The 15469-nt window shown below is 36.8% G+C and overlaps 1 protein-coding gene across 1 annotated transcript in view; it reads right to left on the bottom strand.

Annotated features, from left to right (window-relative positions):
• LOC134651944 (uncharacterized) overlaps positions 1–15469 on the bottom strand; it is an 86520-nt gene that overhangs the window by 61666 nt on the left and 9385 nt on the right. The window contains exon 3 of the mRNA XM_063507072.1: positions 2680–2847. Within this exon, the coding sequence (XP_063363142.1) occupies positions 2680–2847 (168 nt within the window). The remainder of the gene's footprint in view (positions 1–2679; positions 2848–15469) is intronic.

Below are 15469 nucleotides of genomic sequence, written 5' to 3'. Positions count from 1 at the left end.
TTTATAACGTGTGCGTTAAGTTTAGTTAAGTTTACTGTAGCATTACCTTACCTATATTATGCATAAGTTCTTAGTGAGAGCGTTTTAGGAGGTAGGTGCACATACTGCACATCTTCTGAACTGTATATCTTATCATTAACTTTTACTGTACTTACTTCTGTTGTTTCTCCAATAAAGAAAATAAAAAATAAAAAAAACAATCCTCAAAGTGACTATTTTTAATCGGGCTTCGCCCATAGGTACGCGTCTGCTCCCTTGTGGAAACTAGGCCCACTCGGCTCGGGCTATTAAGTGCTTCAAACAGACTTTCCTTTTGCCGAGATTAAACGCCCTTCACTTGGCTTCTTACGCGGGGGTTTATTAAATAACGCCACACTTATGTTTTAGTTTGCGTTAGATAGTCTGACCTGTTACTCGTGTATTGGAATTTACGCATAGGTATATCTAAAATAATAGGTCTTAAAAAATAGAATGGGTCTGCAAAAATATTGTTTAATATAATTATGTAATACTTAGTTAATATTTTCTTTAAGGATATAGGTATGGACGAACATCAACGGACACGGAACCCTACACTGAACATGACCCGACCTTATACGCTGTACAATTTAGGTAGGTACTTAGAGACAATCATACTTGCTAAGTAATCTAAGTATGTTGCCGTTTGGATATCGGTTCAATTTAATAACTTGGGTTATTTAGTTGCCTAAAACGGTGTTAATGAGATAAGTTACTGATAGCTTAATTTCGAAGTTTAATATGAACGTCTACTCGCAATATTTATTACACGATAAGTATTCACGATTTCCAATTGCCGCAGGCAATTGATGATATTGAAAGATTTATCAAATGTTTAGGCATTCGTACAAGTACCAGACTTACGAGGCGATCGATATGTGTTGGTTGGTAAATACCAACCAACAGATATAATATTAATATAACAAGACAAGAAAAACAAAACATCAACGTTATCGAGTCTTCGAAATTCTGCATTCTGCAAACGAAAGAATTCTGTACATTTTTGGGAACAAACTAAAAACATTTGATTTTTTTTATTTAAATACACAATTAAAAATGATTTGTCATTTTATGTAAATAAATAGTAAGAAATAATTTTAATATCTAACTACAAACCTACTTAGAAGCCTATATAATGTTATAATTATTCAACTAATTAAAAATATATTATTAGTAATTAAATACAATATCCCTTTGGTGGCGGTATCACTAGTTTTTCTAGAAGCGACTGACGATTAACCCCCTTATTATTAATTAAACGTTACAGACCTGAATTTGTTAATTTATGTTTTATCCCTTTCTTACAAATACGTACCTAAGCCAAAATGACTGATTAAGACAAGCGATTAGTAGCTATAATTGAGGCTTGTAGTACGTTTATGAATAACGCCAAAACCCCCCAAACCAAAGGTAAAACTCGACTTGTACCTATGAGGTTTTGAATGGGCAACCTGTGGGTTATGAATGGGGAGAGAAGGCTTGAGAGCGGGGTGAGAAGGGATTTTAAGGCTACTGCTACAAAAATAATGTATTCCAATTTAAAATGGAGCTATAGTAATACGCATAATAAAAAAAAGTCGATCCAACAATCTTCCAAAATCACCTTTGTATAAAACCCCTCTCACCCGAAATACGAGGCACTACGGGGTGGGTTTTCCTCTTTATCGTCAAAGTTATGAAATGGAACTACCCAAAATAAAATAAAAACTATAATACAAACGTCCGGAACACTTATTATATACACCATTCAGTTTTCATATGTAAAAATAAAATGTTATCGAGGTTTGAATTTCAGTTTTGACCCTACTCACCCCATTTTACGGCACCCGAACGTTTCTAATTCAGCTTAAGAGCTGTTCTTAATCAATTTACAATTAAATCATAAAGGTTAAATTCAAAACCGTAGAAGGTAACTTCAGACGTCCGTAGTAAAAATTTAATTGTTGGCATATCTTAAGAAAACATGAGTGAATAGAGGTAAGTGATGAAGAAGGAATACATTTTTCGGGTTCTCTAATATGTTCTCACTGCTGAGGTGAAAAGTTTTGTGAACTACACGAGATCAAAGTTATTTACATCTCGTGCGCTTTTGAGTCCCTTACTACGCTCAAGATTCTAAATTAGATTCACTCGCTACGCTCGTGAATCTATTATAGAATCTTTCGCTTGCACGGGACTCAAAATAAGCACTCGAAGAAATATCAAACTTTGATCTCTTGTTGTACAAATAACTATTTCACCTCAGCATCTCGAACAAGGGTACTTTGCTACTTAAAAACAGTGAGCAAAATCGAATTTTGCTCACTGAGTGAGCAAAATCGCATTTTGCTCATTTTGTCTCACTCAGTGAGCAAAATGCGATTTTGCTCACTGTTTTTAAGTAGCAAAGTACCCTTGTTCGAGCTGCTGAGGTGAAAAATACTTTGTCCAAGTTATAGTCGTCGTAATTCGATTAGATTTTATTGCCTTGATGATTATTATTGGCAGAGATGAAGATCGTTGTATATTGGATCCTCTCTTCAATTGGCGGACGAAGGAAAAGCAAAGCCTCGGTGCCCTCGGTGGCGGTCGAGGTTGGCGGCAGGATGCCGTGCAGCGCCCGCGCTTGGCGATCGATGGCTGTCGTAATTGACATAAACAACAACATTGAAAGATAAATACCTGCAACTTGTCCTCGTCTACTTTAGACTCGGCTTGGTTGAGCGCATCCTCCTTGGTGTGGCTGGCGGCGGACTCGGCGGGCGTGCGCGCCGGCGCCTCAGCCGTTGACACGGCCGGGGGCGGAACACCATGCAACGCGTGCGCATTGGCGATCGGCAGCGGCTCATCCTACAACAAACGAATAAATATTTAAGTTAAATATATTTATAGCATAAATAACCATATATAAGTACTTAATACTAATCTAAATCTTTGAAGACTGCAGACCATGATGCACGTTGCACTAGTTGCAGTAGGTACGTATTCCATGAATTCCATCCAACAATTAACGCCGCATGGAGATTTTCTGACTCAAGAAAATATGTATATTTTTGTATAGATCGGTAAGTACTAAGTAGATTGATAATCACAACCAGAAAGACGTCTGGCTGATTGCAGCAAGAAAATGAAGACTGAAAGACTAAACTATTTCATATGTCAAAAACAGCTTTAGTTAAGCTGTAAATAATACCTCCTGTTACTAGAACAATAAAACATTCTCAATGTTTCTATCTCGTTCGTATCTTAAACCTTTTGTTATTTCATTAAATCTTTAATGTGCCAACATAAAAATGTCCAGCGCCGGTAACATACATTCCTGGAGTCACAGACAAAAAGTTTATCTCGTCATTCTCGCCTCGTGTTTTCGTTTCTTACATTCCTTTCGTTTAAGTACTAGTGTTTTCTAAAGTTAGATAATTATGTAGACTAGGTAGGTATTACACAAGGTAATTATGTATAATTGTTGTTTCTATTTTATTAATTTATTTTATGGAGTGTATAATAAATTAATAATATTATGAATCCTTAAACAAGTGAATGATTCAAATTTGATAGTCAAAAAGAGACCGCTTTGTAAACCAAAAGATCTTTAAGAAATAAAATACGTACTTACTTCTACCGAGACCAGACCATTAAAACCTTGAGTTTGATATTTCATCTTGTTCGTACCAACAGAGTCCAAATCCAAATGTCGAAACAACTCATGCGAATATCTTTTTGCCAGTTAACAGGTTTGGCGCGATTTCGGAGGGAATATTACGGAATCTGCTCATCTGAGTGGGACCTTAATTGGAGCGGGTACCTAACAACTCGTCTCTACATCGATTAATTCGATTAAGTAGGTACCTACTATTTTCAGACTATGCAATGTCAGATTTCACATTTATCAAGTTCCTTTGATAAGGTAATCGAATTTAAACTGCCGTGAGTCATTAAATTTAAGCTAATAAAAGGTTTAACTCACGTGTGATTGAAATAAATACCCCTGCCATATTTCCTTTTTCTAGTAAGTACCAGTATTACTAACGATTCAAGAGCAAAGACGGACAGAGAGACAGACAGGGTGAAACTATAAAATTATTTTAAATAATAATAAGGTACCCTTAAATACATTAAATAAAACTAGACACCTTGTCAAACAAATACATTCATTTAAACACTTTTTGTGCAAACTGAACGCGACTGATTGATAACCAACAATTGATTTACGAAACCATAACCAAGTTTTTCTCAAATACCTAATGAACCTTTGCCAATATTACAAAGCATTGGCCGCAAGCCCGTTCACTTTTAGCGCAATAAACATCAAAATGGTCGTTGTAAGATGGCGGTTCCTTTTGCATGATAACCCGCAAGTAGGTACTTAAATTGGTATGTATATACCTACCAACACGCATTTTATGCAGTTGTAGTTAGGTAGGTAGGTACATAGTAGTGGCTCAATGCGCACAGAGAAATATTTATCTGCCTATGGAGCTTAGTCATTGTTTATGACAATTGCTTGTTCTCACTGGTAATCACTGGAACCAACAACGCAATCATGCAAAGCATTTAAAAAACATCCGTAGGAAAAGTGCAAGGTCGCGCGGCCTCGTCAGTCGTCGGTTTCATTAGTTATAAACTTTATAATTGTGATCGAAAAACAATGTGAAAAATCATATTGTCGTTGTGGGAACTCGGGGGATAAAAGATCCCACTGAGGATCTGCGAACATCGACTATGCATGCTTCTTTATGGCCCTCTCATTCCTTATTCCACCTGCTATCTTGACCTTCAGCAGTCTCCCATCAATCCTCACAAAGGCGTCAACTTCGTCTCACTGACGTCGACGCAATTTGCTGTCTGGGTCTATCATAAAACGTTACAAAAATACTTAAGTACCTAACTTTCTGTTCGTAGAATAAGCTAAACAGTGTGAAAATGAAGTGACGAGCGTTGACGGGGACGCAGCCGAGCGCGACACCGCACCGCAACCGAACCGATAGAAAACAGCGATTACGTTGCTGGCACTATTGTCGCATTGTGCACTACGCCCACAACACTTTTACTGGATTTGCGAAACATTTAAGGCGTTTAGCTGCTGTCGTCTGCCTTGAGTTGCGTGGTAACGAGGAAATTGCACTGTTGGAGAGAAACTTTAAGATACCGTCTATGTTTTCTCAGACGTAAGTTTACCAACAGTTGTAACCACGTTGCAAAAATCTTATACATGCAATGTACAGTCAGCTATAAATATATAATATATGTATATGTATACACGGTGGCTAAAAAATAACTGCACAAGTGTATGTTTTTAGTTAATTTAAGGTACCTACATAATACCTACTTGATTGTGTTGTGTGAATGTAAGTACGCTTGTTTAATATCAGTGCATGAATCTTGTGATTCGTGTACCACGCACTAGACTCTTGGTTTCCAACTTAAAATTACGAGTATGTTCTTTGCTTTGACCGTTTGTACCTGCCAACTGTACAGTTGACTTTGTAGTCTTTGTACCTATTACCAACCCATTTCACAAGCTAGAGCCGCAAGTCAATCATAACTGGAAGAGGGACTGTAAAACTAATTAATTACCACTCTAACTATTTACACCCACAGTTAAAAGTTGACGGCAATCAAGAAGAATTTCAAAGGTTATTGCCAAATTTCGTAGAAATGGAGAAGTTTGGACAAAACTAAAAATATAAAGGAGAACTAAAGTCATACAACAAAATAATTAAATATAGTTGGTCAAACCAATTTGTCAGTCAGTAAGAACTAAGAAAACCATACTCATCCTTTTCTTTTGGGTGCTAGTACTAGTGTAAGACAAAGATATAATGATTCTCTCTGTCTATGTTTGAAATGAGACAGTCCTTTGACAAACTAGGTAGAGTCTGTGCGGAAAGAGAAGAGTCGTGGAATGTATGGGGCTTAATACATTCCACGACTCTTCTCTTTCCGAACAGACTCTATAGTTTATAGCGACCTTTTTGAAATGTCACAGTATTATGTTGAAACTAAAGTCCGTCAACCAAATCTTGTCAGTAGTGAAAGGCGGCAAATTTGAAAAATCGCGGGTTAGCAACACTGTGTTCGAATAATTCCAAAATGCGTGTCATCTGTGTTTTATCTGTGGAATGTGGATCGTGAAATTCGTGAACGACAGCCGTCACCTTATTTGTTTTCATTTGGTTTTCATTCTAAATCGTTTCTGTTTCAAGAGATATTTCTGCTGTCACCATACATTAAATGAGAATAAGCAAAGCTAAGGGGCCTACAATGTACAATCATGCTCGTTGATGGTAAACATTACTAAAAATTGAGGTTATGACAAGTACATGGAAGAACTCTTTCGAACTTTTAAGATTATGTTCAGTTTTTTTGTTTTAGGGTTAAAAGGCATAAATAAAATTAAAACGTATGCCTAAATCTATCCAACAAGACCATAAATTGTGTCCTGGAAACCGTCCATAGGCCCACATGTCTAATATTTTCAGCAATCAGTTGTGACTAAGATGCAATAGAATACTACAGAGTATTATGCTTGGTTGAAGTGACCCGGTAACATTGGTAACTTCATTATATTTTTTCAAATAATGACCTGAATTATAGTGTAAGCTAAAGTGACCCTTATCTTATTTACCTTTAAATTAAATAAACACCCAAATATCAGTTGTTTTATTTTCAATATGTAATCCTATTTTACAATATATACCAATCAAAAAAATTACACAGGTATGTCATATTCAACCAGAAGAGTACACTAATTTACATTAACAAGTGGCATATTATATTGTAAATAACAAATATATGCACTATCTAATTATCTGCATTTTGATATGATTTTATTTTAGTAAACTTAGAAGACATAGATAGGGAACAAAGAGAATATAAGCACTACGATAGGGAGTTGTTTTTGATATCTTCAAATTTGTTCATCATTTTGATTAACATTGTTTTAACATCGCTTTTAAATTGTCCGTCCGTTTCAAATTTTTTCAATAAACCGCGAGTGACAATTTGAATTGACGTACGCAGGGCGCGCTCAGCGGAAAAAAAAATTCTTTTGGTTCGACGTACATTGCTGCTTTTCTTAGCGCAATACTGCTCTTTGAGTGTTGCCCTACTTTAGTTTGCTTTACATTGCTACTGACAAGATTTGGTTGACGGACTATATAATAGGATGATAGGTAATAATTACTTACAATCATTTATAACAAGCGTGACCAAGCTTCAAGACAAAAGATAAAAATGGATGTTCAAAAATAGGCACCTAGGTATACAACTAATTGTAAGCCATGTTCTAATTCTTATAATTATAAAAAGCGGCCAAGTGCGAGTCGGACTCGCCCATGAAGGGTTCCGTATTTAGCCGATTTATGACGTATAAAAAAAAACTACTTACTAGATCTCGTTCAAACCAATTTTCGGTGGAAGTTTAATGTACATCATATATTTTTTTTAGTTTTATTATTCTCTTATTTTAGAAGTTACAGGGGGGGGGACACACATTTTACCACTTTGGAAGTGTCTCTCGCGCAAACTATTCAGTTTAGAAAAAAATGATATTAGAAACCTCAATATCATTTTTGAAGACCTATCCCTAGATACCCCACATGTATGGGTTCGATGAAAAAAAAATTTTTGAGTTTCAGTTCGAAGTATGGGGAACCCCAAAAATTTATTGTTTTTTTTCTATTTTTGTGTGAAAATCTTAATGCGGTTTACAGAATACATCTACTTACCAAGTTTCAACAGTATAGTTCTTATAGTTTCGGAGAAAAGTGGCTGTGACATACGGACGGACAGACAGACGGACAGACAGACGGACAGACAGACAGACAGACAGACATGACGAATCTATAAGGGTTCCGTTTTTTGCCATTTGGCTACGGAACCCTAAAAACGGCGAAGTGCGAGTCGGACCTACGCAAAAAGCGGCAAAAAAAATCACGTTTGTTGTATGGGAGCCCCACTTAAATATTTATTTTATTATGTTTTTAGTATTTGTTGTTATATTTGTTGTTATTTGTTGTTATAGCGGCAACAGAAATACATCATCAGTGAAAATTTCAACTGTCTAGCTATCACGGTTCATGAGATACAGCCTGGTGACAGACAGACGGACAGTGGAGTCTTAAAGTCGTTTTAACCCCGTTTTTGACTACGGAACCCAAAAAAAATTGTTTATCTCAAAGTAGTTTTTTATTTATTTCCCGGTGTCTCTTTACTGCAGTCTTTCAATAATCGGCGACATGGTTAAAAACATTAACATGAAACGCCATTTGCACACGGTCACAGAGCATGATTCTTCTATTTTTAATTACCTACAACGCACAAGTTTAACGTGGCGTTCCGTGATCGTATCATTGCGGGCTACTCCATCATTTGACCAACGGTTAGTGCTCGGAGCAAGTCATTAATTAGTCAGATGACTGCATCTCGATGGGACGTGGACGGATGTGACTGAAGATCATTGTAGTGCGCGGGCGCGGAAAATCGACTGCTTCCGCTGGCAATCCTACCTACGCACGCTAATAATATGGTGACATTCCAATTCGTACATTGTTTTTGGCAAGATGGAATTGTTAAACGCGCTGCATATACGCAGTAGGTATATTCTAAACATGACAACATTCGTTGCTTGTGTAAATTCAACTGAACAATCGATCCGCCGTGAAAAATCTGCGTATTGTTTACATCCTTCGAATTTGCACCCAACTAATCCAGGCATCCTCTACGAATGTTTGATTCGTAGAGGATGCCTGGATGCATAAATATTTTGCCATTAACCCCTGGAGCGCCCCAGAATTACCGTAGTATGGAACTCCTATACTAGTTACTAGCACACGTGTCTTGTTAGGGCGCTCCACGGGGATTAAATAAGTACAAAAACCGGCCAAGTGCGAGTCGGACTCGCGTTCCAAGGGTACCGTACGTTAAGTCCGACTCACGCTTGACTGCACATTTCTAGATTTTCCTGTCATATACAGGTAAAGAACTATTTTGTGTAATTTTTTTTTTTTTAAATTTTAGACCGAGTAGTGTCGGAGGGAATGGATATTTTTTGCCTAATTTCTTGAATAACTTCTTAACTGTTTATCCTAATCCGCCACGTATATCGTGTATCTCTTGCTTTTAGATTAAAGTGTCTTAAAGGGCCTCTGCGCTGTTGGCTTCGGCCCCACGTACGCCTCCCAAAGGTCCGGGACCCCATGGTGTCGTGATATGGAAACGACATACAAATAATAATAATAATTCAGCCTTTATACGTCCCACTGCTGGGCACAGGCCTCCTCTCATGCGCGAGAGGGCTTGGGCTATAGTCCCCACGCTAGCCCAATATAAATCCGCGTTTATTCTAAAATAATAATAAAAAATATTTCAAATTCTCACAATGAGCTCTTTTATTAGGGTTCCGTACCACAAAAGGAAAAAAACGGAATCCTATAAGGGTTCCGTTTTTTCTTTTTGAGGGGATCACTCGTGCGTCTGTCCGTCCGTCCGTCTGTCCGTCTGTCACAGCCTATTTTCTCCGAAACTACTGGACCAATTAAGTTGAAATTTGGCACACATATGTAAGTTTGTAACCCAAAGACGGAGATGTAACGTTTTCATTAAAAAGAACATATTGTTAAAAATACATGTAACGTAAACAAATTAATTTTAAATATGGAGGCCACTTTTGGGGGGTAAAAGAGCAAATTAGAAAAATTCTTTTTAAACTATATCGTGTTACATATCAAATTAAAGAGCTCATTTTGAAAATCTCTAATATATTTTTTTTATAATTTTACGACAAATTGTTTAGCAGTTATCCAAGAAAATAGGCAAAAAATGACCATTCCCCCCCCCCTTTATCTCTGAAACTACTGGGTCTAAAATTTTGAAAAAAATACACTAAATAGGTCTTTAACTGTAGATGACAGGAAAACCTATTATAAATGTGCAGTCAAGCGTGAGTCGGACTTAAGTACTTAGTTTTTGATCCGACCCCTACGGGTTTTTTTAAAGACATTTTACTCACTTTTCATTAAAAAAACATATTATTAAAAATATATGTAACGTAAACAAATGAATTTTAAATATGGAGGCCACTTTTGGGGGGTAAAAGAGCAAATAAAAAAATAAAGTTTTTCAAACTATATCGTGTTACATATCAAATGAAGGAGCTCATTTTGAAATTCTCAAATATTTTTTATAGTTTAGCAGTTATTCAAGAAAATAGGCAAAAAATGACCATTCCCCCCCCCCCCCTTTATCTCTGAAACTACTGGGTCTAAAATTGTGAAAAAAATACACTAAACAGTCCTTTAGCTGTAGATGACAGGAAACCTATTAGAAATGTGCAGTCAAGCGTGAGTCGGACTTAAGTACCTAGTTTTTGATCCGACCCCTACGGGTTTTTTTAAAGACATTTTACTCACTTTTCATTAAAAAGAACATGTTAAAAATACATGTAACGTAAACAAATTAATTTTAAATATGGAGGCCACGTTTAGGGGGTAAAAGAGCAAATTAAAAAATAAAGTTTTTCAAACTATATCGTGTTACATATCAAATGAAGGAGCTCATTTTGAAATTCTCAAATATTTTTTTTATAATTTTAAGATAAATAGTTTAGCAGTTATTCAAGAAAATAGGCAAAAACTGACCATTCCCCCCCCCCCCCTTTATCTCTGAAACTACTGGGTCTAAAATTGTGAAAAAAATACACTTAATAGTCCTTTAGCTGTAGATGACAGGAAACCTATTAGAAATGTGCAGTCAAGCGTGAGTCGGACTTAAGTACTTAGTTTTTGATCCGACCCCTACGGGTTTTTTTAAAGACATTTTACTCACTTTTCATTAAAAAGAACATATTGTTAAAAATACATGTAACGTAAACAAATTAATTTTAAATATGGAGGGGTTTAGGGCGTAAAAGAGCAAATTAAAAAATAAAGTTTTTCAAACTATATCGTGTTACATATCAAATGAAAGAGCTCATTTTGAGAATCTCAAATATATATATTTTATAATTTTAAGATAAATAGTTCAGCAGTTTTTCAAGAAAATAGGCAAAAAATGACCATTCCCCCCCCCCCCCTCCTTTATCTCTGAAACTACTGGGTCTAAAATTTTGAAAAAAAAACACACTAAATAGTTATTTACCTATAGATGACAGGAAAACCTATTAGAAATGTGCAGTCAAGCGTGAGTCGGACAGTACTTAGTTTTTGATCTGGTGGTGGTGGTTTTTGAAGCGCTAGTGGCCGAGTGGATATGACGTCCGACTTTCAATCCGGAGATCGCGGGTTCAAATCCTGGCTCGTATCAATGAGTTTTTCGGAATTTATGTACGAAATATCAAAATCAATTTTTTTTTAAATAAAATTACGAAATATCATTTGATATTTACTAGTAGCTTTTCGGTGAAGGAAAACATCGTGAGGAAACCTGCATACATCTGCGAAGAAATTCAAAGATGTATGCGAAGTCCCCAATCCGCATTGGGCTAGCGTGGGGACTATAGCCCAAGCCCTCTCGCGCATGAGAGGAGGCCTGTGCCCAGCAGTGGGAAATATTATAGGCTCATTATTTATTTATTTTTTATCCGACCCCTACGGGTTTTTTAAAGACATTTTACTCACTTTTCATTAAAAAAACATATTGTTAAAATTGTGTAATGTACGGAACCCGTCCGACTCGCACTTGGCCGGTTTTTTTTATTTGATATGTAACAAGATACAGTTTGAAAAACTTTCTTTTTAAATTTTCTGATTTACCCACCAATAGTGGCACCTATGTTTAAAATTAATTTGTTTGTCGTGCGTCTGGCTGTCCGTCTGTCACAGTCTATTTTCTCCGAAACTAAGTACTGGACCAATTAAGTTGAAATTTGGCACACATATGTAGGTTTGTGACCCAAAGATGGACGTGTAATATAAATAAGTAAATTAATTCTAAATATGGAGGCCATTTTTGGGAGGTAAATGAAAAAAATAAAAAATAAAGTTTTTCAAACTATATCGTGTTACATATCAAATGAAAGCTCATTGTAAGAATCTCAAATATGTATATATATATATATATATATTTTTTAATCTTAGGATAAATAGTTTAACAGTTTTTCAAGAAAATAGGCAAAAAATTACGTGATGTACATATGTACATTCATAGCAATCCAATGCTGATAGCAGAATATACTATACGCATTTGATATTCACGATGGGTAAATCAAGGACTTCACGGTTGTCTAATAATGTTTATATACAATGTATTATAATGTTATGGGTTTGCCACATTTTTAACTGTACAACTATTAAACATGGTGTTACGTAGGTACATACAATATATTTTTGTAAGTACCTTGGTACGTAATTATTTTATTATTTTACGTTTCGTATTTTACTTAATGTACCTAATAAAATCTTTAAATAGTTAAAAATTGCTGCAAAAGTGAAATGCCTTATTTGCAAAAAGTTTGGTTTATCTGATCCTGAATCTAAACAAGCAGACTTGACATCTTGATAGGCAGAATTCCTCATAATTAAATTAAAACCGCTTTTTCTTAAATTCCCATCCATAATATTGACGTCAGGTGCCAAAATTAACTGAAATTAACGAAAAGCAGTGGCGTGACAATCGCTCTTGTATTAGCCAGCCACAGTGGCGGATTTCCCATAAGGCACAGTAGGCTCGAGCCTAGGGCGGCGAGATATTAGGGGCGGCAAATTGTGGCAAAAAAATCGCTGATGATAACAAGAAATAACACAAAATTAGGCCAGGCAACGAATTCTCAAAAAAAGGTATAGAGAGAAATGCTTGGAACACAATTTTTGACTTCGTAACTTTGTTTGAACTAGTTAGGAGGAGAACATATCAAAAGTCCCCGGCCGTAGCACTTGAGCCGGGGGAAGAGGGAGGTTTGAAGGTCCTATTTTTCGGTTTTTCGCTCGGAAACGGTATACACCCACTTGCCAGAATTTCATTTGCCATAATTTCATCTGTCATAATAGTCAACAGCCATTATATTGTTTCCCATAATTACATATGCAATACTTATTGTTTACGATATTAGTCACGTGCCAGAAACTTTGTTTGTTTTGTAGCCATGATAAAATTTGCCATTCAAATTGCTTCCCAGAAAGTAGGTTAGGTTAGGTTAGAACTGTGACCTTCTACAAAATAAAACGGCTACCAGAAAGTAGGTTAGATTAGGTTAGAACTGCGAACAAGCGAGCGAGCGAAGGGAGCGAGCAAGACTTTCCGGGGCACTCCGACTCGGATAGGTTAGGTTCAGAAGTCGATGTTAGGTCTTTTTTTTTGCGCGCCTTGCTCCGGCTCTGAGGGCGGACTGCGTAATCGTATGCCAGAATTATAGTGACTAGATAGATTCGGGGAAAAACCATTATTTAGTATGGCGTTTAAATATTCTATTAAATAGTATTATTACAATTAATAATATGGACAACAACACGTATGGCACTCGTACGTTCTGAAATCTAATAATCGGGTAAACAAAGAGTATGTCACATCATTTTTATGGTAAACAAAGAATTCGGGCAAATAAAATTCGGGCATATGAGTATTATTTTATACAATTTTCGGACAAACAATAGACAACCCTCGGAAACTATGCGTTCTAACGACTCATCATTGTACAAAATGAAAGCTGAATAATTTTGCTACAAGTTTTATTTAGTACAGTTTATCGATATCTTGAGGGCCCTCCACAGTTGTACGCGAATCGCGGCGCGAAGCCGCGAACGCGAGTGTGGCGTCGATTTCACAGATTGTTCACGCCTTCGCGCCTTGTTCCCCGTTTTTTGTCGGTTTTTCGGCCAGCGTCAAAGGAGGCGCGAAGCGCGAACTTGCAAGACTCCACAATACACACTATTTTGGCTCATCAGTTGCAAGATAAATATTAATTCTATTATACATAGCGGCTATATTATACGGTTTTACAACAAAACAAAATGGAAAAATAGCTACAGCAAGTATGATGCCTTAGATAAATGACAGTTAAACTCGATAAGCTGATGCTTTTCAGCCATCTTGGCCTGAACTAAACTGCGAAATCACCGAGAAGTTTGCGAGTGTGGAGTCATACGTCAACGTCGCGATATGTTCGCTCGGCGAAGTCGCGCCGCGATTCACGCACAATAGTCTGGAGGGGGGCTTGTATAGGGCCCTCCACACTCGTGCGCGAATCGCCGCGAACGCGAGTGTGGAGTCGATTTCGCAGATCTGCTACACTGTTAAAATCTTTCGGGTTCCTTTTCTCGTGAGCATCGTGAATATTATTGATGGAAATTTAATGCAAAATTATAGACATTCAAGAGCAAGAACAGAGTCCAAACAAAGTTAATAAGTTAAAAATGTGTCCCAAGCCACCCTCTATACCTTTTCGTTGCCTGACCTAAATGTAGTCAATATGATGGCTGCTGATGCTGAAGGGGCGGCTACAGGGTCTGAGCCTAGGGCGGCAAAGACTGCAAATCCGCCACTGGCCAGCCACTTAGCAATCTTAGCATGACAATAAGTGTAAGCGCTTACATCGTAGCCGACTTACGAACAATAAACGAGGAAAAGAAAGTATGTCCACTCTTTTAAAATAGGAAAACAATATTAATCTATGCACGGATAACTGTAACGACATAGACACTATGCTAGTCAATGCGGGCCATAACTGGTTTTACAAAAGGCGTGAATGAGCACAGTTCTAGTTAGGTGGATAACTGTCCCTTGTAGAAGTTGTAGACAATCATTATATTATCCGCTTTTCAGAGAAATATAATGATAACAATCACTGAGAAGATATGTTATGACATGTTCTTCAGTTTAAATTCAATTTGCTGTACAAATACAATAGGTAAAATGTCAACAATCCTCTTGACATCTTATATAGAAGGTATTGTATTATGCGCTCCCTCGTTCGTCTCCTTTCAAATAAACGTATGTGATAAATATACTTAAATAATTACACTTTCACGCGGAGTTTTACACGCAAGTGCTATATTCGAAATGCACAAGAAATTGTGTACCGGAGACGAAGATGCATCCGCGATTGGCGACCTGGGTTCAATGGCCAGTCGGCGCAACTTTCGCTGCAATGTCGCCAGCATGAAGTCAGACATAATAATAACCCGTAGCCATTAATCCCATAAAAGCTCATTAGTGGTTGACATGACCTTTGACTAACTTCACTTCACTGTACCCGGCACTGATGATGCAATCTTACAGGTATTGGTACGAGTAGGTACGTGCCTTTTAACTCTGATGCACATTTAATAAATATATACCTAATGTTTGTCTTAAATATAGTGCCGTGTTTGCAAGTTAACAAAGCGGAAATAAGTGGTTGCATTTGTTTACTATTGGGCTATGACTATTTTGGATACCAAATCTGGAAATGAAAGTAGTGTGATGCCCAAATTTTAAGTTTCGAAACTTAACATCGTTAAATCTTTAGTCTGCCTCTATTCTCACGCACAGTCATTCG

The sequence above is a fragment of the Cydia amplana genome, chromosome 11 (genome assembly GCF_948474715.1).
Source record: "Cydia amplana chromosome 11, ilCydAmpl1.1, whole genome shotgun sequence".
Classification (NCBI taxonomy): Eukaryota; Metazoa; Arthropoda; class Insecta; order Lepidoptera; family Tortricidae; genus Cydia; species Cydia amplana.
This window is presented reverse-complemented; position numbering and strand designations above follow the sequence as displayed.